The 27,270-nt window shown below is 53.4% G+C and overlaps 1 protein-coding gene across 10 annotated transcripts in view; it reads left to right on the top strand.

Annotated features, from left to right (window-relative positions):
• The window catches only part of PTPRE (protein tyrosine phosphatase receptor type E), a 157,426-nt gene extending 133,366 nt beyond the window's left edge, over positions 1 to 24,060 (top strand). For 6 of the 10 annotated variants that reach the window (XM_055299951.1, XM_055299953.1, XM_055299954.1 and 3 more), the window contains 10 exons: positions 2,682 to 2,801; positions 3,998 to 4,161; positions 8,223 to 8,358; positions 8,709 to 8,858; positions 9,203 to 9,296; positions 10,159 to 10,235; positions 11,067 to 11,201; positions 14,076 to 14,201; positions 14,887 to 15,053; positions 17,162 to 21,088. In XM_055299951.1, coding sequence (XP_055155926.1) covers positions 2,682 to 2,801; positions 3,998 to 4,161; positions 8,223 to 8,358; positions 8,709 to 8,858; positions 9,203 to 9,296; positions 10,159 to 10,235; positions 11,067 to 11,201; positions 14,076 to 14,201; positions 14,887 to 15,053; positions 17,162 to 17,549 — 1,557 coding nt within the window. In that variant the 3' untranslated portion in view covers positions 17,550 to 21,088. The other 4 variants (XM_055299957.1, XM_055299960.1, XM_055299952.1 and 1 more) reach the window with 3 other exon arrangements.
• Positions 24,061 to 27,270: the final 3,210 nt, after the last annotated feature.

Below are 27,270 nucleotides of genomic sequence, written 5' to 3' on the forward strand. Positions count from 1 at the left end.
AAGGTTAAACAGATTCATTCCCTAAATGTGCAAATGCTCCTTGGTGTCTGCTGTCCTGGGCAGGCAGCGCCGCCCCGGTGGGTGGGGGGCGGGGGGGGGGGCGCGTGAACCAGCTCACAAACCCTACCTCCTGCTATGTCATTGCCTCTGGGTGTGTGTGGGGGGAGCAGACGCCAAACAGAAAGCAGATAAATGTAAACTGTATCAGGAGGTGACATAAAAAATAACAGGGAGGGGCGCCTGGGTGGCTCAGTCAGTTAAGCATCTGCCTTCGGCTCAGGTTGTGATCCTGGGGGCCCTGGGATCAAGTCCCGCATCGGGCTCCCTGCTCAGCTGGGAGTCTGCTTCTCTCTCTCCTCCCACTTGTGCTCTGTTGCTCATTCTCTCTCATAAATGGATGAAATCTTTAAAAAAAATAGCGGAAAGCACAGGGCCAGCAGCAGGCAGGGAGGGCAAGCGAGCCAGGTGGACCGAGGGCACAGTGGGTGGAGCCCCGGGTGGGCGTGGGGCATGCAAGGCCACTTCTGTGCCTTCTAGTCCTTTGGTCTTGACCTAAGGGACACAGATCCCTATCAACTAAGTCACAGCACAGCGTGACTGTGGTTTCTGGGGCAGGAAGGAGGGGGCCCCCCCGCGGGAGCCGCACCCTCTCTTGGGTATGGGTCAGGGCAGGGTCTGGAGTCACATGGAATCTCAAAGGCTGGGGGAGGACTTGACCAAATCCACCCCGAGGGAGATACTCTGGGTGTGCGGGTTGGGGGGATGTGATCGCCAGGCCCTGAGTCATCTCCTGGGCCCCCAGACATGCTGGGAGCAGAACCGCTAAGGATGCATCTGGGAACTGGGCCTGGGGCTCCGGTGGAAGGCTGAGACGGAGACCCCGGGCAGGCTTCACAGCAGAAAGCAGGGGCTTGAGTTTCAGGACGTGAGCTCGCTCTCCATGGTGGAAAAATCGCAAGCTGGAAGGAGACTTGCTGGGGATGGGAAGACTGTTCTAGCATGTTCCAGGGTGAGGGCCAGAGCAAGGTGGAGGGGGCAAGCAGGTGGAGAGGAAGGGCCAGCGTGGGGGGAGACCTCTGTCCTGCTGCTCCCTGGGTCCCGGTCGGTGCCTGCTGGTCTCTACCCCAGGCCCGCCGTCACGCAGGGGCCTGAGACCCGCTGGCCGGGCCCCACCAAGCTCAGGCAGCTGGGCTCGGGCTCCAGGGAAGGGCTGCCCTTTGAGACAAAGGGCTCGGGGAGCTGGGCTGGGGTCGAGGGCACACTGGCCGCAGGCAGAGCGGGCAGGGCGGGCAGGGCAGGCACGGAGGAGCCGCCTGCCAAGTGCCACTGTCACTGATTGGTTCTATGCCTGCCAACCAGCACAGGAAAAGGCCCCCAGTCACCCTTTCCGGTCGGGTAGGATGGGGTTTTTGTTTTGTTTCCAAGGGGGTTGGGACAGGGCTGGAGAGGGCCACTCCTCTCCCGTGGTGAATCCCGCCCACCCCGTGGATGGAAAGAGTGACAGCAGACGGGGGTTTCAAGGCAGGAGCAGTGAACCCTTCCCACGCTCCCAGCAGATGCCTCGGCAGGGCCAGGCCCTGGCCCCCGAAGAGGAGGCGGCTTCCCCGGGAGCCCCGGGGGGCCCTGGGACCTGAGCCCCCCCCCTCCACCCCCCCACCTCCTGCTGCCACTTGCCAGGGGTGGGACGGGGCGGGGAGGGGGCTTGTTTACAAACAGGAGACCCAGTGAGACGGGCAGGGGGGCCGTGGGTCTCCAAGAACCCCCCCTCCTCCGGAGCCTCCTACTGGATTTTTCCATTTCTGTGACTCAGAGCTGGCCTGCTTCTCTATCTTGATTTTCACCATTTCAGATGAAATCATTTCTCAATAGAGTTCCCTTTTCTTCATTGCTTGCACTTCTCTTGTCTCCTCCCTGGCTTCAACGTTCTGTTCTGGCTCAACGTTGTGAAACGCAGTTGCCGCAGCGGCTCGTGACCGGGCCGGAGGGAGGGCACCGTGGCCGTGGGGAGACAGGAGGCCGAGGGCGGAGGGGCATCCGCATGCACAGCCCCGTGGGGGCCCTTCAAGGGGAGAGGCTCGGGAGGTCCTGGGGGTCCCCCAGGAAGCCAGGAATCGCCCAAACCGTCACCTTGGAGTGTTTGACTCTCCTTGGATTCAGAGACGTCCTGGGGGACGGAGGGGAAGTTGTCCTGAGGCCTCGTAATGCTATTGCGGGGCAGCGCTCACGCGCCCTCGGAGGCCTCGACCTGTGGGCCTGGGGATGTGCCGTCCCCACTCACAGACACCTGCAGCATAGGGGGACGGAAGGTCCGGAGGTGGGTCCCTGCGTGGCAGCTGTGCATCCCCTGCGGACCCCGACCTGGGGTGGGGGGCCGTGGGGAGCGTTAGCTGTCCCCTCTTCAACAGCAAGCGCACCGGCCAGCTCTGTCCTCAGGGAGCTGAGCAAGGAAAACACTCCCTGCCGGGCCCAGCGACACGCCCCACCCAGCGTCGGTGTCCCCATCAGCCGGGGGTCCCCGTGTAGACTGGGGGCTGCCCGCGTGACCGCACTCTCTGGGGCCCTTGCCCGGTCGGGGAAACTGTGCAATGGCACCTGGAGCGCGTGCGTGTCGAGGGCGCGGGGGCAGACGGGCCCCCCGGCACCCACAGGCCTATTTCTCTCTGTGCCACCATCCCCTGTAGGAGAAGTGCTACCAGTACTGGCCGGACCAGGGGTGCTGGACCTATGGAAACATCCGCGTGTGCGTGGAGGACTGCGTGGTTCTGGTGGATTACACCATCCGGAAGTTCTGCATACAGTCCGTAAGCGTGTGCAGTTATCGCCTTTCTGGAAAGACAGTTCTTCAAAAGAGCAGTGTCGAGAGTCAGTATGCATCTGGCTTGTCTTTGATATGACGAGCTTTGTCCCCACCCCCGGCTCCCAGCACTGCAGCGGCCCTGGCTGTGCGTGGTGGTGGTGGGGGGGGGGGTGGACAGGGTCGGCCTTGGTGGACCGAGGACAAGAACCTACGGACGAGGGGACGCGTAGGCCGGTGTCTTCAGACAGGGCTGGATGCTCCTGGGCCCGGCTCACTGTTTTGGGCGGAGGAAGTTGAGTCACTTGCAGGGGGCACCAGGATTGGGGGTTCTCACTCAGCAGCGTGATGTCATTTCACACATTGCAGTAATGAGGTGGGATTTTTTTTTTTTTAACAGTCTCGAAAGTATTTCTGTAACCTCCTCAGTATTTGTCATACTGACTTCCTGCTTGTCCCCGCCCAGGCCCTGCCTGAAAGAATGTAAGGTTCTTCAATACCGATGCCCAGGGACAAAGCACATGATATATATATATATATATATATATATATATATATATATATATATATTTTTTTTTTTTTTTTTTTTTTTTTTTAAATGGGAAAAACAGAAGGTCACGGTGTCAGGAATTGGAGGTAGAGGGCCTGGCATGCTTAGATGGCAAAATTGGAGTCTGAGGTTTCTAGAAGCCACAGCAAAGATGGGAAGAGGCTGGGCTTTATCATTTCCCTGCCTCTGCTTGTGTCCTTCGAGGACATGCACACACACACACACACACACACACACACATACACCCCTCCATGCACACTCTCTAGCCTTCCGTGATCACAGGCCTTGGGTGGGCCGCCGGCCAGCTGCATCTTCTTTTCCCTCAAAATGGGAGACACTCTGGGGAGTGAAAGGGGGCGCTGCTGGTAAGGATGCAGGCGTAAAGTGCAGCCCTGCTCATCAGTGGGGTTGGTGAGCCCAAGGGCCGGCTTCTGGGGTGTGTCTGGCTGCCTGGGGGCCGGCCTGCCCTGGGCCTGAGATAGGTGCTGTGGGGTCTGTTGTGCTGCCCCTGGTGTCCACACGCTGCCTAGGGCCTAGACGGTGGGGGTAGGGGGTGGCGGGGGGGCAGTGAGCATCCTTAGAAAGTGATGTCGGGAGCAGGGGGGAGGCAGCACCCCCCACTCATGTCCCCCCCACCCTCCCATCCCCCACAGCAGCTCCCTGATGGCTGCAAAGCCCCACGGCTCGTCTCCCAGCTGCACTTCACCAGCTGGCCTGACTTCGGCGTGCCTTTCACCCCCATCGGGATGCTGAAGTTCCTGAAGAAGGTGAAGGCTCTCAACCCGGCCCACGCCGGACCCATAGTGGTCCACTGCAGGTACGTCCAGGTGGGACCACAGGGCAGCCCCCCCCCACACACCTGGAGGACTTGGCTGTCATGGGAAGATGACCGGTGGGCCGGGATCAGGGTGGGCAGGAGGGCAGGCAGGGCCGGGGTGAAAGCAGCCCCCTGCCCAGGGTGAGTGCAAGTTACTACTGACACCTCAGAGGATCCCTCGAGGTGAGAGCTGGAGGGACATTCAGCCCACCTGTGAGAGCAGCACTGTTTCTTCCACGGCATCTGAGGGGGAACCCCAGTACCTAGAACAGATAAAAGCCAAGAGGCCTGGTAGATAGAGCTAGCGGGGCTCCCGACAGTTTCTCTTGGCCTGCCTCCACCTCCCCCGGAGACCTCCAAGTCACCTCTGCGGGTAGAGATGGAAACCACACTTCTCTGGGGAGCCCCCAGTCTTTATACAAGAGTACACGGGGCTCAGGGGGCCCACGGGGGCTCAGAGGGGCCACGGGGGCTCAGAGGGGCAGGGAGCCATGGCCCAGGCACAGCTAATAGCAGCCAGGAGCAGCGGTCCAGGGCAGGGCGTCCTGAAGACCTGCTCTGAGGTCCTGGCTGCCGCTTCTCCTCCCAGACGCATCCTCCTCCACCCTCCATTCTCCAGTCCTGGAGGGGCTGGGGACTCACCCTAGGGGTGAGCTTTGCATGAAACTAAATACTACACCAGCCTCAGCTGTCAGCACTGTGATTATTGCTTAGGTTGTGGGAAAGCAGCCTTCAAAGTGATCACTTTGTCCCGACCGGGTGCCCTCTGCCTTTGCACACCTTGGTGTCTCCTGATTGTTTTCACACCGAGCTTTCATTTCCCCTGGAACTCTGGGAGCCACAGAGGCAGGGTATGAATTAACCCCCTCTGTGGGCTTATGTTCCTCCAGGCCCAGGTTGGCTCCCGGTGCAGCAGGTCGTGTCTGAGAAAAGGCCTTGGACTTCGAGTTAGTTAACTGGCTTATGCACATTCTGTGTTTGGAGATAAAGGCACAAAAATGGGGAACACTCTGCTGCCAGACTCTCCATCCCCCCCGGGGGGGTGCTCTGTTAGAACCCTAAGACTGGGAGGGTGAAAGGGGAGGCCCCTGGCATCCCGGCCAGGGCTGGGGTCCTGGCCCTGGTCCTTGGGAGCTGAGGGACATTGCAGCAGCTGTGCGTGAAGTGAGGTGGCATCTGTAGGGTGACAGTTGCCAGCCCTGCAAGCCGCTCCCAGCAGCCATACTGGAGAGGGGAGCCTTGTGGGCCAGTCCTGCTTGGCCCCAGCTGGGGCGTCTTGTCTGTTGCTCCTGTTCTTGCCCAGACTTCTTGGAAGCCAGAGTCTCCATGTTCCTTCTACCCAAAGGCCTGTGTGGCAGGTTCAGAGCATCCGTATCACTGTGTGCAGATGCCTTTTGTCCCTTGTCCCTTTTGCCCTTTGGCAGTGCCAGGGTACTCCCAACTAACCTGTCTGCAACGGCCAAAACCAAGTGAGACCCTGGTGAGCTGGGCCTTCCCTCCATGCGGCGGGGGCACGCCTGGATGGAAGGGCCCGAGTCCCCCCACGGGGACTTCCATGGACCCATCAGAGATGTGGGGCCCCCTCTGGCAGACACCCTGGGGACTTTGGTGGCCTGTCTTCAGGACCCAGAGTCCGATGCCCCCAGCTGGAGAAGCTGTGGCCGGAGGGGCTCCAGGTTGAGTTCCCGTTGGCTCTGCAAGACCATTGCAGCTGCCGCAGGCCTCCCGAGGTGGCTGCCAGCCCAGCCCCGGGATGGGGATGCGGGACCTACAGAAACGGCCTTTGTGTTGGGTCTTGGGTGGCCACAGGGAGGGGTCTTGGTCCTGCTTTGCTCTGATCCCGCCAGACCCGTCGTGCATGTGAAACCGTAGTGAGTGACACTGTCCTCGCCCTGCTCGCTCCGTCCCGCCCACGGGTGCCCAGCACAGGTGCTCTGGCCATTTATCTTGTTTCCGTGCTGGGCCCCCTCCGTGGCCCGGAGTGCCTGCCTTCGCCGGTGAGCACGTGCTCGTCTCCCTGTGGGCAGGTTTCCCTTCGGTGCTACCACTGCGGCTCCTGGGCTCTCGGGCCTTCTTTTATGTTCTGTTTTGCCACCGGGTGTTTAATCCACGGGAAGTGGAAGGGGCGGCCCGCTCCAGCCCCCTCCTTCCTGGTGAATCCTTCCCTTCCTGAGCCGGGGCGCCTCCCCACCCTGTCGGTTGGTTGTGTGGGCAGATGGGCGGTCCTTGGCGCCCGCCCACGACGGTCACGGTCACGGTCACGCGGTGGCAGGAATTCCTGCCCAGAGCACAGCCTGCTGGAAGCCAGCAGGGTGGGGGAGAGGCTCCCACTGGGTGGCAGCCCCCAGCCTCCACGTCCCACCTCCAGGGCCACGCTCATCCTCAGAGGGGGGCTCTCAGCTCCAGGCCACGTAAGGACGCAGGGGCTTTGGCTTCCTGGTGTCCTTGCTGACACACTCATCCTCAACGCTAGATTCTTAATCACTTAAAAGGAACCGATGTCCTCTGCCCGGATCCCCCAAGATCGGCATCCCCGTGGAGGCCGGCTGCAAGGACCACCTGGCCTCAGCCTTTTCCTGGGGGACCCGTGTGGTGCCTTTCCCGGGTGCACCCCAGGCCAGCTGAGGGGGCCTGTGAGTGGCTCAGGGACCCTGACGGCCTTCCAGCCTTCCAGCCGGTGGTTTTGTGGCCTTCCTCGTGCATTGGGTGGGGCTCACCTGGCTCTGCACCTGCTGGTTTCTCTGACTTTGTATCTGTGAAGAGCTAAGACCCCCGCAAAGGGCCTCTCGTGTGTTTTACCTGCTTTCCCTTTGAGATGAGGGGTCTGCCCTAGGGGACGGTCTTCACCACTGTCCTAGCCCCATTTTGGAGCCTAACCCGAAAGAGGGGTAGCTCCCACCCCCCCACCAAAAAAAAAAAAAAAGAGGAAAGTAGGAGGACTCCGCTCATTAAGTTGCGAGCTTTTTTGTTAAGGAGATGATTTTCCTTTTTGCAAGAGGTTAACGCTGCAGGGGCTGGAGGGGGCAGCCCCGTTTGGGGTGCAGTTCTGGTGGAAGATGCTGCACACATGAGTGTGCGTCCCTAGCGGGTCCCTCGTTCAGCAGATATTGGCTGAGCGCCACCGCGTGCCTGCGTTGTCCTGGGTGCTGGGAACAGGTGTGCGCGGCCCACCGTCTGGGGGAGATCCGGCAGGTGGCGGAGGCCCAGGAGGTGCTGTGGGGCGCACACTGGGAGGGCGGGAAATCCAAACCCAGGAAACCATTCGGGCAGCTTCCTAGCGAAGAAGCCACTGAGCAGAGGCCCTAGGGGCCAGCTGGCTTCAGCCCACCCCGGGGTGAGGCCTGGGAGGCCAGAGGGAGCGAGCTGGTGCCTCCCCTTCGGGCTGACCTTCCTTAAGGGCCGTCAGACCTGGCCTGGGAGCCTCCTTTTTATAAAGAACCTGGGAAAAAAGCCATTTCAAGTGTGACATTTAAAAAAAATCCATTGGGATCCCTGGGTGGCGCAGCGGTTTGGAGCCTGCCTTTGGCCCAGGGCGCGATCCTGGAGACCCGGGATCGAGTCCCACGTCGGGCTCCCGGTGCATGGAGCCTGCTTCTCCCTCTGCCTGTGTCTCTGCCTCTCTCTCTCTCTCTGTGTGTGACTATCATAAATAAATAAAAAATAAAAAAAATTAAAAAAAATAAAAAAAATCCATTTACACTCATGGTGACAGGTCAGCATTGGGTAATGGAAGCAAATGACTCGCACAACGTCACGGGGGGCTGCTGGCACGGATCTTTCTGAGAAACCTTTGGGACAGTTTCTGTAGCTCGTAGAGGAGCATTTTGAGATCATTTTCCTGAGATTGCGGTGCCCTCTGCTGGCCTCGCCGTAGATCTGCTCTTTATTAACGGAGGAAAGGGGCCACTAAGTGACGCTGGAGGCTCCCCGCGAGGGCGGCGGGCTGTCCTCTGTCCTTCTGTCCGGGCGCACAGGTGGGCTCTGCAGTCATTCGCCTCGGGGTGGTCGGGCCGGGGGAGGCGCCTGTGCCTCACCACGTGGCGCCCTCCTTCTCCCTGAAGCGCCGGCGTGGGCCGGACGGGCACCTTCATAGTCATCGATGCCATGATGGACATGATGCACGCCGAGCAGAAGGTCGATGTCTTTGAGTTTGTGTCAAGAATTCGCAACCAGCGCCCCCAGATGGTTCAGACGGATGTGAGTAGCGCCTTGCCCCGGGCCCAGCCCCCCATCCCGGCGGGAGCTGCACAGAGCAGACCCAGACCCCTTCGCCACCCCGAAACTGTGCGACGGTCCCCCAGAGGGTGCATGTATGGCAGCGCCTGGCAGGGCCCGTGGGCCCAGTAATGCCTGCTGTTGCGTGATCCTTACCCAACGCCATACATGGTCATTACAAATGGCTGTTAATCTGACTTTTGTCCCCAAGTCTCCTCCCTCTGGTGAGACGTGGAGAATAGGAAGCTTGGAAGTTGGAGCTGCTGAGCTCCGAGCGGCCAGAGGCTGCGGGGCTCCCTCGAGGGTGCTGGGCGCTCTGGGTCTCCCCGCAGATGCAGTACACGTTCATTTACCAAGCCTTACTGGAGTACTACCTCTACGGGGACACCGAGCTGGACGTGTCCTCCCTGGAAAAGCACCTGCAGACGCTCCATGGCACCACCAGCCACTTCGACAAGATCGGGCTGGAGGAGGAGTTCAGGGTAAGTGTGGACTGACTCGGAAGGAAGACGAGCGACCAGGGAAAGGAGGCCACACTCTCACCCACTTCCCCTCCTGACTAACCCCAGAAAAATCAGGGTGGCTGCCCCACCTGGGACTTAGGGGGAAGAAGAATCGGGGACTTTCAGAGCAGGGCGGCACCCCGTGTGGGGGAGCGTGTCGTGCACACTGTTTTATTTCCCAAGATTGGGGAAATGTCTGTAGGTGGAGAAAGGTATTTATTGCCCTTTAACAGGTGCCCTTGACGGTGGTGCGGTTACAAGGTTGAGGGACCCGCTCGGGGTGTCGTGTGGTGACCTCATGGGTGTGTCCTTCTTGACTGCAGAAACTGACAAATGTCCGGATCATGAAGGAGAACATGAGGACGGGCAACCTGCCGGCCAACATGAAGAAGGCCAGGGTCATCCAGATTATCCCGTGTAAGGCAGCCCCGGGGCCGCCCCGGGAATTTAAACCCTCGGGGCAGGAAGGGATCAGGGCTGGCGCCCCGTGAAAGTCTTGGACGACCCGCCTCTTCGAGCCAGGGCCCAAGGGCAGGACACCCTCGCGGAGCCTGGGGTTAAGGGCTCCTGAGGCCAAGGCGAGTGTTAGGAAGAAAACACCCACCTGTGAAGCGAGGACCGATGACCCAGACGGTCCTGTGTGTCAGGCGGCGGCTTCTGATACGAGACATCAGGCTCCAGGCCTTAGGGAGGCGGGCAGCGGGCAGGGGTGCAGTCAGGGGTCTAGGCTGCTGAGGCCCCGGGTACGGGGCAGGAGGGGGGGCCCGCATCTGTTTGTTCAGGGGGGAGGAAAGGAACTCTGTAGAGATCAGAGGAACCAAAAGAAAGGAAGGGAGGGGGAGCACCCCATTGCAGGTGGACCCCGGCTCCTGACATGCTTCAGTGTCACCGAGCATGAAAAGCGCATGCGGGCTGGGGGAAGCCCGCCTCAGCCTCACACCCTGGCTGCTGCGCGGCCGTGGCTGCCACTCGGGGCCGCCTGCCTGGCCACCCTCCTTTCACTCCTGAAATGCAGTATTTTTAACGCTCGTATTTTGGTATGAATTACCTCAATTCGTGACAAACGAAAATGACAACTGGAATATTTTCAGAGCTTTCCTACTAAAACACCATTTTCTGGGCCAATTTAATTAACCTATTTTATAAAGAAACCCTTCCAGGGGCTTGACTTTGCGATTTTTTTATTAAGTTTTCTATTCCGGAAACTCGTAGCAACAAATTGAAGTTTGCAAGGCAGGACCGGTGTTTGTGCTAACTGAGGGGTCATGCTGCTTTGCAGATGACTTCAATCGGGTGATCCTTTCCATGAAAAGGGGTCAGGAATACACGGATTACATCAACGCCTCCTTCATAGACGTGAGTACAGCGGCCCTGGGCGTCCTTTGCAAAGACGCACGTTTCCTTTGTCTGTGATCACACGGACCCCTCATTAACTCGTTTTCACAATCAGGGAGGAATCCTGAAATCCAACCCATTTCGTTAGCAGACTAACTTGTTTTTTTGTTTTGTTTTGTTTTGTTTTGTTTTTTAAAAAAAAAGGAATGAATTTTGGGAATAGAGACCGTAGGCCCGCTGCTTAGTAATTGGCTAGTTTTCATTCTGTTCTTAAGCGATTTTTCTTTTTGGTCTCTCATGTGCACCTGTTACACACGGGTGCTCCCACGGCTCTCTAGCCTGCACTTTCTGCAACCGGTTCCTTGTGGACAGTGCAGTTGTGTCTTCAGGGCACGGTCACCAGCAGTCTCCACGCACAGCGGCCAAGTCTGCTGTAGAACTTCCCTTTGCAGATGAGAAAACTGTGCCAAAGGGAACTGGATTTGAACCCACATCCTCTATGTCCACGCCCAGTCCACCACCGTGATGCTGGCTGAGCCACCACACAGAAACCTGTGAGAGCACAGCCACCGGTGCTTTCTCGGGTGGCACAGAGGTGACCCCAGGTGCTGCAGGGGAGTTGCCTCGATTGCAGAGAGTTGGCATCTTGACCCATCGCAGACCTCGTGTGTGTGTGTGTGTGTGTGTGTGTGTGTGTGTGTGTACATGTGTGCACCAGCGAGGGCTCGGCTCAGCCAGGGAAGCTGGAGAACATTTCCCTCTCCTCAGACCCCGGGCTCTCATGAACCCCGTCTCTGTAGTGGGCCCACGATGAAAGGAGGTCAGACTCTCATCTCTGTTCCCTGTTTGAAGGGCTACCGACAGAAGGACTACTTCATCGCCACCCAGGGGCCCCTGGCGCACACGGTGGAGGACTTCTGGAGGATGGTGTGGGAGTGGAAGTGCCACACGGTCGTGATGCTGACGGAGGTCCAGGAGAGAGAGCAGGTCAGGGGCGCTCGTGCCTGGCTCAGGGACAGTGTGCACCCTTGGTGGCCCAGGCCGCCTGGCACGATCCCAGTGTTCCCCTGGGAATGGCCCACCCACCGTCAGCAGCTGAGGCCTGGCCACAGTGACTGGGGAGGGAGACAGGTTGGAAATGAAAAGAAGTTCCATTTGCTTAGCCATGACCACCCACTGGCTTTTGTTCTTGTCTGATATTTTATTTAGTCTACCATTTTGTATTTTCCACAAATGGCAACTTTGATCAAAATCTATTGAGCAGAGCGACATTTACTTACTTTCTTCAAGACATAAGGACACGGGCATTGATAGGTGGACCTTATGGATGCTGTCCTGGTTGAAATGAATGAGTCAAGTCTTTCCCTGTCCCCAGAGATCCATCCAGGGCCTTTCTGGACTGTATTTATTTAACAACGTAGTAGGTGAACCTACTATCATGAACCTACTATCCAACTGGAAAACCAAACTTTTGCCAGTAATGTACATCTATCTGGGTGCTCTCCCAAGATACAACCACTACCCTGGACCTGTGTTTTTGACGTCTTTGCTTTTTTAAAAAAACAGCATATTGAGATACAATTCACAATCCATTCAATTCACCTTTTTTAAAGGGTGTAAGTCAGTGAATTTTAATACATGTGCAGAGTTGCGCAACATCACCACTATTTAACTCCAGATCATTTCCATCACCCCTAAAAGAAACCCCATACCCACGAATAGCCACCAGTCCCCAGCCCTTCCTCCTTCAGCTTCTGCAACCACTAATCTACTTTCTGACTCTATGGATTTGCCTATTCTGGATCTTTCATGTCAATGAGATCATACATGCCTTTTGTGATCCAGTTCTTGCTCTTAGCTTAATGCTTTCAGATTTTAACCATGTTGTATCAAGAATAGGTTCTTTTTTTTTTTTCTTGACAATGTATATTCCACTGTACGGATGTACCACGTTTTGTTTACTGTTCACCAGTTGATGGATATTGGGTTTGTTTCCACTCTTGAGCTATTCGGAGTTATGGTGGGAACGTCCACGTTTGAGTTCTTATATGGCTGTGTGTTTTCATTTCTCTTGGGTCGACACCTATGGGTGGAATTGCTGGGCCGTACCATAGCTCTGGCTTGCACACTCATATAGCTGGGCATTTTGAAGAACCGCCAGACCTCCTTCCAAAGCAGCTGCCCGATTTGACATTCCCACCAGCAGCGTACAAGGGTTCCAGTTCCTCTACCAACACTTACTACTGCTGGTCTTTTTTAAAGCCGTCCTAGTGGCTGTGTTCTTGGCTTCTTCAGAAATCTTTTTATATCCAACACGTGTATGTCTAAAGAAACTACTGTTCCACTTTGCTTGCTTTTGAACCTTATATAAAGGGTGTCATTACAGTATATATTCTTCTGGGACTTACTTTCTCCACTCAGAATGATGCTTTTGATGCTTTTCTACATTGATGCGTAGAGCTGCGGTTCATTCATCAGTGTTTCATTTTGTGCCACTGCACACGCTGTACATCCTGCATCCGTTTATGCATCCCTTCTCCTGGCATGGGGTTGATTCCGCTTTATTATCTTAAAAATTGGGGATCCCTGGGTGGCGCAGCGGCTTGGCGCCTGCCTTTGGCCCAGGGCGCGATCCTGGAGACCCGGGATCGAATCCCACATCGGGCTCCCGGTGCTTGGAGCCTGCTTCTCCCTCTTCCTGTGTCTCTGCCTCTCTCTCTCTCTCTGTGACTATCAAAAAATAAATAAAATAAAATAAAATAAAATAAAATAATTTAAAAATGGTACTACTGGTACATCCTCCTGCACATGAATAGAAAGTTCTCCAAAGAAACAAAATGCCGTGTTGGAGAGTGTGTGGCAGTTTAAGTTACGAGATAGTTCCTAACTGCTTTGCAAAGTGGTTATGAGTTCCAAGGTGGACACGGGCTGTGTAGGAGAGAGATCCTTCTCTGATGTCCCTCATATCGTTAGGGACCCTCATGTTTGCTGAGTGACTAGGCGTATATATGTATCATCCCTTCGTGGCTCCGCTTGGCATCCCTCTGATGCCTATGAGGTCGAGCGTCACTTCCTATATTTATAGATGGCACGTTTCCTCCATGCGAGGCACCTGGTCATGCTTTCCCCCATTTTGCTAGTGAGTTGTTTGTTCTTTTCGTGTTGACTTACAAGAATTCTTTGCATATTCTTTGTACTAAGCCTTCCTTGGTTTCAGGAACTGCAAATATCTTGTCGCAGTTGATGGAATGTCTTTTCACTCCCTCGATGAGGTTTGTTGATGAAGTTCATTGTGTTAGAATCTGATGTCACAATCTTTGTGTTGTGGGTGGTTTGCTCTTTTGAGGCCTTGTTTACTGAGCCCTTCTTCCACCCCAAAATGAAAAGACATTTTCTTGTAAGGCTTTCACAGTTTCATTTTTGACTTTAAGTCTTAACCCATTCTGGGTTTACATTTATGAAAATTCAAAGCTACCATTATATGGGAGAGCAGGTTGTGCACTGCCCAACCCCAGGAGTGCTGGACCATTCCTCTCAGCCCTGGTAGGGTGTGAGTCAGGGACCCAGCCCTTTTCCTATATGGAAAACCAATTTTTCCAGCTCCATTGATTTAATAGGGAGATTTCTTCCTTGCATCATGTCACTACTGTCCTGTATCAGAGTTCCAAATACATGCGTCTCTGTTTCTGGATTCCTTTGGTCAACAAGTATCAATGGGCATTCATATTTGTATCCGTATGGGATTTATTTGGTCAGATCAAGTACGCTAAGTGGTTTGAGGAGCAATTCTGCATCATATCATCAAACTGATAACAGCAAGTTATTTCCTATCAGACTTAAAATTGTATTTTATCCCCCAAGGATAAATGCTACCAGTATTGGCCAACGGAAGGCTCAGTGACTCACGGCGATATAACAATCGAAATAAAAAGCGATACACTTTCCGAAGCCATCAGCATACGGGACTTCCTGGTCACTTTCAATCAGGTATTGTTGCCAGAGTGCTTTAGGCTCTCGGGGACAGAAGGCCCTACAGCACCCCTCAGGGGCTGCTTGCGATCCTACCAGAATGTCCTGCTCCTTCAGCCTTTTCTAGTTGGTCCGTTAGCATCAGCTGTCGGGGGGGGGGGGGGGAGGGTAGGGAGCCGTGTTATCAAGGGGCAGACCTCCTGCCCCGTTGCTGGAGCACGGGGATGGGGGAGCAGAGCAACCAACTCCAAGAGGCCATCAACAGCTGCCAACACCCCACTCAGGAGAAGTGGCAGTGGTCGTGGGGCAGGAGGAATAAAGTGTGTGGATGAAGCCCCAGAGGCCTCTCCAGGCTTTTTCAGAGCCTCTGGGACATGAGGGGTCCTGGCTTCTGAAGAAAGAGACGATCCTGTTCTCGCAAGCTGCCGAGAATCCCGTAAAGGCGCCTGGCAGGCCCCGGCTGGGGGGGTCCCAGGGCCATCCCCTGGAAATCCTGCTCCCTCTCAGAGGGAAGTCCTGCTAGCCTTCTGCTCTAGGGTGCACATGGCCTACAGAGAGCCTGGTCAGGCCCCTAAGGCCAGCCAGGTGGGGACAGGTCCCAGGAGGACCCCAAGCCCTGGGAGGGTGAGTAGGCCTGGGGCCTGTTCCGGGTGGTCAGGGTCATGTGACCGGGCGGCACCGAGATGCCCTTTCCTGCCCGCAGCCCCTGGCCCGCCAGGAGGAGCAGACCCGAGTGGTACGCCAGTTCCACTTCCACGGCTGGCCCGAGATCGGGATTCCAGCCGAGGGCAAAGGCATGATCGACCTCATCGCGGCCGTGCAGAAGCAGCAGCAACAGACGGGCAACCACCCCATCACGGTGCATTGCAGGTGAGCAGCCCTGGGCCCGGGGCGCCCCCTCCTGGTGGGGCACGTCCAGACTGCACGCTCCCCCCCTTCCTGCTCCCAGCGGTGTGATTTCCCTAGACTGTGTTGTCAACTTTCCCTTACACAGATGGCTTTACATAACCCCGTAAAGGTCACCGTCTTATATACATGCAGGACGCATTGTGGGGGGAGGAGCCAGGAGATGACTCAAACCCACATTTCCTTGAGCTTTTGCAGTCATCCAAAAACCTGCCAAGCACGACTCAGACAAACCCACTCCCGAACTTCAACTGCTTGTCTTCACCATGAAAGACGGTTCTGGCTCCGGCTGATGTGCCCACCCCTCCCTGTTCTGTCCCCCGCTGGGCTTGAGGAATCGAGTCAGTGCTACAGCACATCCTCACGCAGGTGGATTTTCTGGAGCCAACTCAAGGATGTCCAGGCTGGGATGGCTACCAAAGGCCTGCAGCCCCACCCTGGCCCCAAGCTTCTCAGCCCAGCTCCCAAGTCAGGTGCAAGGGAGGCCACAGGGAGGGATGTGCTCGGGGGAGTGCATGGAGGCAGCTGGGCATTCCCACCAAGGACCTTGATGAGCAGCATTACAAGGGGGAAGGGTGAATCTGACCAAATCTAAAGAGGTGCCAGCTCGCCGTCCTGCACCGACCCAGTTCTGGTGATGCCAGTCCTGTCCCATGCCAGCAGGGGACCTGGGCCACCACGACAAAGCTCTTCCTAGCAGGAGTTAGGGGGTATTTTCATTTTCTGGGGTGCTTATTTGCATCTAAAGTTGCACTTCCATTTCTTTTTCCACCCGTGGCTTCCACTTTTGGGTGATGGCCATTTGCTCCCACCCCACCCACCCCTCGCAGCCACCAGAGCCTGAGCTTATTAAGTTGGAGGGTTTGGAACTCTTTGCCTGGGACCAGGGTGGACTTCTGGCCTGGCCTGCAGGTGGGGCACACGCCTCTGTTTTGGGTCCTCCATAGGCGTCATTTCTTTTTTTTTTTTTTTAATAAATTTATTTTTTATTGGTGTTCAATTTGCCAACATATAGAATAACACCCAGTGCTCATCCCATCAAGTGCCCCCCTCAGTGCCCGTCACCCAGTCACCCCCACCCCCCGCCCACCTCCCTTTCTACCACCCCTAGTTCGTTTCCCAGAGTTAGGAGTCTTTATGTTCTGTCTCCCTTTCTGATATTTCCCACTCATTTTTTCTCCTTTCCCCTTTATTCCCTTTCACTATTTTTTATATTCCCCAAATGAATGAGACCATATAATGTTTGTCCTTCATTTATAATAAACTAGAAATGAGTTCCTTCATGTTCTCCTTCCATGGGCCCAGACTGAGTTTAGGACCAGGAATGCAAAGGTGAACAAGATCCTACAAGGGCAGACGTGGGGACAGGTCATTGAAATAGGACAGGAGCCTTAGAATCAGCTCACACACGGGGCTCTAGGCCCCGAGGGCTCTCTGGAAGAAGCCAGCCAAGCCTGTCCACTTTAGGCTTGGTCGCTTGGCTCTCTGTAGGGTGTCTTGTAGGGTTTATCCTGTTTATCAAGAAAAATGGTCCTCTTACAGGGAGTAGAGCCAGATCTTCATGCTGGAAAGTGTCCCTTATCTAACCTTTCCTGGAGGCAACCGCCTTCTGTCCTAATATCACACCTTATGAACCAGCACCTCTCAGAAGGTGGTCCCTAGCACAGAAGGAGAGTCTAGACAGAGATGACCTCTCCCTAAGCCTGAACCAGGAGGGTTTGCGTTTCTGACAAGTTCCCAGGCCATGCGGATGCTGCTGGTCCCGAGGACCCCACCCTGAGAACCACCGATCTACACAAGGAAGGAAGGAAATGGTTGCACTAGCTTGAAAGCACGTCACGGATCTCGATCCAACCCAAGAGAGACCTGTCCACTGCGATTGGGCAAGTGTTTTAGGAATTTCACATTTGCTGACTCTTGCTCAACATAGGTGATCGTTAGAAATCCAAGCTTTGATCACTTTGGGCGATGATGGCTTCTGGGCCGATGTGTAGGGATGGGCTCGGCCTGTCCCTTTCTCATGCCCCCCGGGGCGAGTCTGGTTGTCTGCATGAAGCACTTTTCCTCCGCAGTGCTGGAGCCGGGCGAACAGGTACCTTCATAGCACTCAGCAACATTTTGGAACGAGTCAAAGCCGAGGGCCTTTTAGACGTATTCCAAGCTGTGAAGAGTTTGCGACTTCAGAGACCACATATGGTGCAAACCCTGGTAAGAAACGCCGTGAGGAGGATGTTTGCGGAAGAACTGTCTCCTGTTGCATTTGGTATCTGTCTCATGAAAGGAGCTCGAGGGTGTGGGTCCGGGGGGAGCTTCCCAAGGGCACGGGCTCGTGGCACTCTTTGCAGTGACACTGAACGGATCCGCTGCCTTCCTGGCTGGGGACTGTCCCCTGGGCAGGACACGGGGGAAGGGTGCACTCATGACTTTAGACGTAAGACCCCTTGGAAGATGCACTGGTGACTAGCTGTCTGTGTCAAGTGACTCTCCCATTCTCTTTCATTCTGTGACCAATACACACACTTTCTGGTGTGCAGAAGACATGCTTCCTCGCCAAACTTGGCAACTGTTCTACCCCTGTAGGTGCAATTTCAAAAGTGGTTAGAGCACAGCACTTTCTCCAGGCTTCCTATTTTGAGATCTGCCCTCCCTGTCCACTCGCTCTGCAAGCTCACGGCATCCCGACTCAGCAGGCATAGAAGGCGGCAGGAGAGGCCTTCCACAACCTTCCTTCCCGTTGCAGGGGAAGCCCGACCACTAGAATCCCCAGAGCAGAGAGCGGGGTTCGCCTCCCCCGTCCAGGCTGTGCGGGAGCAGTTCTCACCCTGACCACACACTAGCCTGACTGGGAGGGTGTTCACATTCCCCCGTTGCCAGGGGGGCAGCAGCGTATTTAAAGCCTTCCCAGGGGGTCCCAAAGTGAAGATGGGTTTGAGAGCCACCACGAGTAAAGGAAACAGGGTACTCGCCAGGTCCCCACACCTCTGGACCCACACGCCCCTCTTGGGGCCGGACCATGACTGTGGTGGACACCTGAGAGCGAAAAGGAAAGGGCGTGAGGCCTCCTCCGCTCTCCTTAGAGCCCTGGTTCCCAGTGCAGACCGTCTTTCCTGCTAAAGCCCTGGAAGATGCTAGAAAGGTCTTTCTAAAAGTGATGCCTGAGAGCTGATACCTCCTAGGGGCATCACAAACTTGAATGACTTTGGGCATGGAAAAAACACAGGTGGACCCCTCCATGGAAGATTTTCTAGATCAAAATAATAATAGGAACGCCCTCCCGAAAATAGCCATTTTTAATTCTGAGCCAGACTCTTGCAGTTTCTTTGCTGACTGTTTTTCAGTCCACGACAGGCTCCTGCAGGCAGAGGGAGTGGCTTCGGTGCTGCCCGGCCCCCAGTTAAGTATAAAAGCCCAGCCACGGCGTTCCTCTGATGCTTGGTCTTTGGGCTGCCACCCCAAATTGACGGCTGGCCCCCATCCTGGCTCTGTAGACTTGAACAAGCTCCTTCCACTTTCTGGACTTCAGTTCCTTATCTGTGGGAAACGGGGTGATGGCACCTGCCCGTCGTTGACACGCACATCTGCTTGTGTGTGTCCACCAGGGGCCCACGGGTGTCTGGCCCAAGGAGGCCCCAGCCACTGGAGCAAAGAGCATCTCTTGTCCGGCTCAGCATACAAACACTTCCTTGCTTTTTAAGGGGCCTCAGCTCTCACAAATTCATCTGGTCTGGCCGACGTGTCCTATCTCCAAGAGCCTCTCCATCCAAGCGCCCTCCTGACTCAGCTCTCCTCTGGCCCACCGCCGCCTCTCCCGCACCCCTCCCTGGGAAGCTGCCTGTGGGTGTCCTCTCACTCGGCTCTGTACAATCTGGCCTGGTGGCACGTTGTAACGGAACATTTATAACCTGACTTTGAAAGTCAGCATCTAGCTTTCCGCATCATCAGGGCTCCACTTACGTGGTGATTCAGGAAATAAATGGAGGAGAGTTAACCATTTAAGCATCATGATGTCTGGCATCACATGCCAAGGAACCAGGTGCCTGACACGCATTGTTCTCATCTTGCCCTCACCGTATCCCTGTGCCTACTCTTACAAGGGACCTTCTGTTGTCACCTGCACGTGGGCGGTTAGGTCACCTGCCCAGGGTCTAAAGTGTCATAGTGAGATCCACCCCCGGCCTGCCTGCCATCGGCATCGGAGGGCTCACCTGCGACCCTCCATGCAGAGACCTAGCATTTGGCAGGGATATTTTGGAAGAGAGCACAGGGTGTGAGAAGGTAACAGGATAAGGAGGTGCTTGCTGACATGCACACTAGTTACTCTGCAGGTGGCCGCCCCGGCTCACAAACCAGTCCCCAGTAGCTGGCCATGCTGCAAGGCTCCTGGGATAGGCTTTAGGGCAACCGGCATTCCAAGGCTAAAAGTTTGTTGTTGCCCAGAAACATTTTCTGGAATGTTTGTGCCTTGATCAGAAATGTCTGTGACCTGAGGTGTGGCCCGTGTCAATCCCAATAAATCGCCAAAATACATGCCACTGATCACTGGCCACCAGTGATTCATGCTCAAGACACAGCGGGGCTGGGTCCCAGCTCTTGTGTTTGCTGCTAAAACAGAGTGATTAATGGCATCTCCACTTCCTCCCTGATTGGAGCCACCTTTGATGTGTGGCTGAAGGAACCTTCAAAATAGAAGAACGTGGAGAAGTCAAGTCAAAAGCCCTTTGCCTGTATGATACCTCATGAGTGTCGTGAGGATGTTTGCCTCTCTAAAGAGAGTCTATATATTTATTAAAACTTCCCTCCAAAAATTCACTTGTTTTCCTTCTGGGGATCTTGCCCCGGAAGGATCAAGGTCCTGATCAATGACCAGGTGGGGATCTTAGCAGCCAGTAGTGAAGACCCTGCAGCCCCTTCCTGGCTCCCCCGGTGACTTCCCTGTGGTCTCAAGACCACCTTCTGTCCATCTTTCCTTTCTCTGGAAAGACAAGCCCCATCCTCTGCTGCCCAGACTGACTGAGATGCCCGAAGGCCCAGGCAGGCCAGTGTTTGCCGTCTGTCCAGCCAGAAGCCTTTAGGCTCTTGTTCAACGTGTATTTAGAGAAGAGGCCAAACCCAGTGTGTTGGGAGAGAAGATGGGAAGGGTGGGAGGCCACACTTGGTCTCCCCTGCGCCCCAGGCCCCTCACAATAGGGCCCAACTGCCATGCGCCACTCGGCCGGCAAAGTACCAGGATCCGCCAGTGACCAGACCCTTTTACTCGAGAGGCAGGTTGGCTGCCGTCTGTTGTTACTCAGACCTTCGGGGTCCGCTCCCCATCTGCTTGTGGACCATCATGCACACAGTTTTCCAAAATCTCTGGCAGCTGCCATTGGCTCTGTCCCTTGCGTGTCTCCCTGTGGCGTGCCCATCATTGGCGGACAGGACAGGCCCGCGCGGCTGGCCCTCCATCCACCCACCACCCGGGCTCCCGGCCTTCCCCCTCCAGGAGCCGCGGGGAGGCAAGAGTCAAATGATCTTCAGCAGCGTTTTAATGAGTTAAGGACCTTAGATAGATAGAAGGCAACATTCTTCTGAATTTTAGTAAAATTTATATAAAACAATGTCCCCTTTTTAGAGTAAATGCAGCCTGGAGTTTCATCCTTTTTAACTTTCATGGATTACTTCTTTCCTATGTGGCTTATCTGAAGCCCAAAATTCTGGCTTTTCCCCATTTTCATTTCAAAAATAGCTTTAGGGGCACCAGGATGGCCCAGTCGAGTGCCTGACTCGTGGTTTTGGCTCAGGTCGTGATCTCAGGGTCGTGGGATCTCTTTCTCTCTACAATAAATAAATAAGCAAATCTTAAAAACAGCAACAAAAATCCAGCTTTATTTGGAAATGTTTCTGGGCACAGAAAGTAAATCGAGTAACCTGTCAGATTGTTTTATGTCTTCTTTTAAAATGTTTCTCTTAATTAAATTAATGGAATTAAAAAATATATATATATATATCGTTTTAACATATTCTTGTTTTTCTTTTCAGGAACAGTATGAATTCTGCTACAAAGTGGTACAAGATTTTATTGATATATTTTCTGATTATGCTAATTTCAAATGAAAATTCCTGCCTTAAAATATTTTTTAATTTAATGGTCAGTATATTTTATAAAGATCATGTTAATTTATTTCATAGTTGACATTAATACCCATCCTAATTTCTTTGTATATATTTTGTTATGCTTTAAAGGCCACCTGCTCTAAAGTCATTAAACCTTAAAGACCCCTTTTAAAAACTGGAATAATGTATTAAGGTCAAGTAATATCCCTTAAAATATATTTCTGCTAATATCAGTAAATATTTTAATTTTTGTGTTAGGTCCATCATAGCCTTTGATTTCACACATCCAGCGCCTCTAAATGTTAAAAATCTTAATATGCAACGTGTGCTTACGCAGGAGAGTAAACACAGAGCCCGCTGTCAAAGCGGTCGAGGACTCAAAAATCAGTTAAAAATTCTCTTTTCCTGACGCTGATTTTACAGCCCTGAGCAGAGGCATTTTGTGGAAGGGGAAATGTTCACGAAGATGCACTGTAAAGAGGGAATTCTGTGAAATCCTCCATCTCCTCTCATGTGGCTTATTTTTACATTTTTAAGATCACAGACTTTACAGCCTGATTCCAGGTCTAAAACACAATCGGCGTAGTTGGTGGCTGTAGAGTGACACTTAAACACGCGTTTACTCAAGGTCAGGTCCGCGCTGTCCCGGCTGGAGGAGGGGAGACGCAGTGCTGGTGGCGCGGTTCGTCCACGCAGTGAGGATACAAAACCCGTTACCGGGCTGTGCTCCCAGGTAGCCACCTGCTGTCTTCTGAGAATGCAACCAATGGCATTTGTCACCCTCGCCTCCCACTCCGCCACCGCCGCCCGGCTGGTCCTGAGCGATCCTAGAGGCTCAACACAAACCACTCCCGGTTCCTAACTTCTGATAAAGCCAAACACCTGGCTCTCACAGCTGCAAGGAGCACACGCTTGGGGAGATGACCACAAGCAGTTACGCTTTAAACTTTCTGAGAAGCATTTTGGTATTTAAAAAAAAAAAATCTTATAAAAGCTAAGATTGTTTGTAAGAAAAGTCTTTAAAAATCTAGATTTATACAGTTTTTTTTAAAGTCCCAGTCCTCAATATTTAAATGAAAGAAAAAGAGAGAGAACTCCTTACGTCTAAAAGCTAACTTATTTTTGAATAGAAATACTACTGAGATCTCTGACACTGGGTAATAACGATCTCACTGCCAGACAGGATTGATTTATGGGGCAAAAAGGAAAGGGAGGAAGGATGAATGTGGAAAAGTTTAATTTGTGACAGTGATCTTTCTATGGCCATTAGGTAGCAGATGAGCACAATATATATATATATATATATATATATATATATATATATATATATATATATATATATTTTAAAAAAGACACCTGTTCTAACTTACTAAAAGTGTTTAACATGTGCATTTGGGGTACATTTTTTTTTTTTTTGCTTTTTTAAAAGAAATAGAAAGGCCTTATTTGCCATTTCCACGAGAAGTGACTGCATCCTCCTATTGCACTGCTCATCCTGTGTCCATTCCTTGTGCACAATGCAAGCCCAGGGCTTGTTCCGTGCTGATAGCAGCCTCACGGTAATCAAGCCTCTGCTGCCCCTCTGAGCCCCAGCCCCCGGGCGAGAGGAGGTGCCAGCTGGAAGGGCATGAGCACAACGTTGTGACCGCTGCCACCGCCGCCGGCCACATCCCTGGGCTGCACACGCACTGCTGAATGCACCCCTCTCCTTCCCGGTACAACGAGACTGCGTGGGGGTCGAGGAAGAAAATGGAGGGAACTTTGCAAGATGCACCACCGGTTGGTCCCATATCTTTTCATGGTTAAAATCCCAAGTCTAAAGCCTTCCTTTGACTGAAGGAGAAGAGGGAGAACCAAGCTTTCATTCGGCACCAAACCTTAGAACCCGAGCCCACTAGTTGTGATGAGGGTGACTAGTATTGTGTCTGAGGGGTCAAAGTCAAAGTCCAGGCCATGGATTTGGGCCCAACCTAGGAGCCCTCATTAGAATCTGTCAGGCCTTTCAGTGGCCTACCTGGGCATCTCTTGGATGGTGATTAAGATCAACCTTATCAGGGGAGCCCCTGGGAATGCGCCCCATTTGTGTGTTCTTCTGTCCCCTGTGGCTACTGCAGGCATCCTGGGACCCCCCGGGGCCCTTCCAGTTCTGGAAACAAAGCAGAAGCCACTATCCCTTGGAGGCACTTGCCTTTCTGAGAGTCTAGGAATTGTAGCCTCATGGCCTCTGCCCAGAACCCCCAGGTCCTGGGCGCCCTCCGTCCCAACAGTCTCTTTGGGCGCTTGGGGACCGGCTACCCTACTGTGCCACCCAGAAAGCTGACCTCTTCTTCCCCCTCGGTCAAAGTAGGTCCGTTGTACATAACAAGCAGTGCCACGCTGGCGGCACTGACGACGCCGACTTCCCTTCACGTTTTCGTATGTTGCATGCGGTTGCATTCAAATGCCAAATAGCGATTAGGAGCCTACCGTTCTGATCGACAAGCTGTACGGTCACTGTGTGACTCACTTTACTGTTTCTCTCCTCGTGCTAGACGAATGAAGAATGCATACCAGTGTTTTAAAAAGTATTTTTATGTGTTTTTAAAAAACTTTTTAAAATGAGCCTGACATGTCTGTTTCAGCGTTCGGAGACATGGCCCATGTTATTTTTAAAAAATGTATGATTACTGATACTTTTGTTTAACTAAGTTGTGTTTAATTTATGTGCGGTCTTTATAATATATGTATGTATTCCCGTTTCAACTATCATGTTTTCTTTTATTACATCTATAATTTGATCTTGCTCTGATTATAATGCCAGTGAATGTTGCTGAATTCTTTGTATATGCAAATTGCAAGATCTAAAACATTCTGATGCAAGGATAAATCTTTACTTTGACTTCCAGCCTGTGTCTCTTTCTTCCACGAAGTCTCTTCATTGCATTCCTGTGCCTTACGTCCTTTTAGACAAGACATTCATTAGGAGGTAGACACTGATTTATATAGACCATTAATTTGGGACTTCTAGAATAGAGCTCAGCCCTGGCATGGAAACATCCCGGACACCGGGCACGGTGGCCATGGGGTTGGCCCAGCTCCCCGGTGCTCTTCAGAAGGCGTGAGCTGTGTGTGCAGCATGGAGTAAAAACTCGCCCTTCTGGGAGCCTGTGCTCCAATTAGAGTCCAAACTGGGCTCTGTGCTCGGAGCCATGGTTTCTCGGAGTCCCCAAGGAGGAGGACAAAATGCTTCAAGTCTAAGGGTGGATGGAATCAGAAAGGCCTTCCAACATTGCTTGGCCTCCCCAGATCTGAAAGCCTGCTAAGCCTCCCTTTTGCACATCCATATGTCTCTGATCATCCCCAAATCTCTCTCTGCGTCCCTGCCACCTGCACCTCCTTCCTGGACCCACAAGCCAGCATCCTCTTTCAGATATTCCAGGCCTGTCATGGAATTTAAACATATGCTTCTTATTGTTTGTTGTATTTTTTAAATACGTGTTATGAAGCTTGTTGTATTTGTTAAAACGGATGCTTTCATAACCTTTTATTCCCCTCTCTTCGCCCTTCCTGCCCCCAAATATCACCTGCTATGCAATGCCCTTTGCTCCTACAGGCCCTTTCGTTGTTGGGTGTTCCTTATGGGTCTGTCTGCATGTCCCTTATCAGCTCTAGGTACAGCAGGATGTGGGGGCAAGGGACCAGAAAAGTGAAGACGCAGACGAGTTGGGGGGGGGAGGTCTGGGAGAGGCGGGGTGGAGGCAAGAATGGGCATCCACCAGCCAACTGGGACCAGGTGACTCAACCAACCAACCTGACCAAGCCCACAGCCTCAGGGAAGGAAGGGACACTAGGCCAGCCTCGGAGGCACCCCCCCACCCCCACAACCACAACCACTCCAACAGATGGAAACATTCAAACATGATACCACATGCTAGTGACCTCGGACAGACTGGCAGGTTATAACGTCCACGTTCAAGGGAAGTGGCACCTCGCTAGGATTGGATGGTGTGGATTAGGGACGTGCTTTTTGGCAGGTTACGTGGCATTTCCAAGCACCGGAGGACTCCAGGATGAGATACGTCTGCATGTGAGAGAACTCATGTATGAAAACTAAACATCTTAGAAGTGACGAAACATGTCCCCTGTGTGGTGCCTTTTTGCTCAGCATTCTGTCTTAGTTTCTGGCCACATCCACACTGGCAGCTTCCTTACGTGGCTTTCGAGGGCTGCTTGGTGTTCTCTAAACCTCACAAACTCTGGTGGTCGTTAGCTTATTTCCATTGCCTTGTTGTGTTCCAGGGTCATGACGACAATGCTTGCACACATGCATGTTTGTTCTCATGTACACAGTACTTCTCTGGGAGAGCTTCCTAGGGGTGGAGTTTCTGGGTCTGCACATTTTAATATAAATCATCTTAAATATGAATAGCAACTGCAGAATTGCCCGAAGATGTCCCAACTCATTTGCCGCCCGTGGAACAGTGGTGCCCGTTTCCCTACACAGCACGAACCCTGGATAATATCAAACCTTTTAGTTTTTGCAAAACTGACAGGTGAAAAAATCCTGCTTCACTTCAAATTGCATTTCCCTAACTTCCAGGGGGTTGAGCATCTTTTCACACTTTTATTTCTTGTATTCTATCTGTGAATCACTGATTTGTAGTTTTTATTCGTCTTCCAAATTGTGTCCCTTGAATTTTCCTCATCGATTTATCGCCATTATTTAATCACATCGACATCAACACCGACCCTCTGTTATTCATGTTATACATATTTTCCTTTAATGCGTTAGAGGAGATTGTCGTTGGTGGCTGCTTACCGCCTTTTCCAGGAAGCTTTGGGCCTCACCAGCTTACAGATTTGGTTGAGGAACACAAGGTTGGTTCTTTCCAGCAGCCGGGCCCTCTGTGTGGCTCTTTCTTGGCAGTACCCGATAAACATACCGAATAGAACTTTAATTCCTATGAAATCATCATGCGGACATGAGGAGGGCCTTTGTGTGCACAAGTCACAGGCATTTTGTTCCTTTGTAAAGACCAGCACTCATGAACTCCCAACTGAATGCCCATGTGCCAGCATGACCCCATGATGGGGGAGGGCTGTGACCATGTCCTGGGGGGCCCGGGCTGTCCGCACAGTACGAATCGGGGAACTGTGGCTGGATTACCAGATCTGTGTCTGGGAGGATGACTCCAGCGGTTCATCCAGAGGAAGCTCCTGGAAAGCCCAGCTAATGCTAGTATCCCAGTCACGTATCTCAACTCATTTTTAGTGAAGAGGTGGACATTGTTTCCACAGTTGACATCTGCGATGTAGTCTATCTGTGCCAACTCGGGACACCTCACCCCGGTACAGTGCTGGGCAATTGAGGCCCAGGCCCCCCGTCCTGATTGGTGTGTAGGATTGAGGGGGGCCTCCCCTTCCTTTCTTCCTCAGCCCCTCCAGGTAGTGGTAAATTCCAGACACACCCAGACACCTGACCACCCTTCTCTACCTTTGGATAGAATGTCTTCCCCAGGACAAGCCCACTCACCACCAGCTCCCATCCCCCAGGACTTGGCTGCACACCCCCTCCCAGGACCTAGGACATCGTACTCAGGTGGCCAGAGAAAAGACTGAGCCACATGGATTTTCTTGGCCTTGTCTGGCAGCTGTGGGTGGAACCCTTGTCCTGGACCCACTGCTTCTGCTCAGACAGGTGAGATGTGGCCAGGGGTTCCTGGAGTGCCCGTGTCTAAATACGGGGCCACTCCCGCAGAGCTACTGCAAGGGCTCAGTGGCAGGGACCCAAGTCATAGTCTCAGCACGTCAGGCTTATAGAGACACAACCCAGCTGGCAAGGCAGGCCCTCAGCCCTGGTCTGTGCGCCCCCTCTCGGCTCGTAGTCCTGCCTTCTTTTCCTCAGAGCCTCCTTTAATGAAAATCTTGTGGGTTTTAAAATCTCACTTCCCAGACATCCAGCTGGGCACCTCGTCTGCCCGCGGTCCCTGATCTGCCCTTTGTGGGAGGACAAGGCTTAGTCCTGCAGAGGAGGCAGGCTGTCGGGCAGGGTTCCAGTGTCCCCAGAGCTGCACGCCATGTGTGAGCAGGATGACTACAGAGCAAGGAA

This window comes from Nyctereutes procyonoides, unplaced genomic scaffold, assembly GCF_905146905.1.
Source record: "Nyctereutes procyonoides isolate TBG_1078 unplaced genomic scaffold, NYPRO_anot_genome, whole genome shotgun sequence".
In the NCBI taxonomy this organism is placed as follows: domain Eukaryota; kingdom Metazoa; phylum Chordata; class Mammalia; order Carnivora; family Canidae; genus Nyctereutes; species Nyctereutes procyonoides.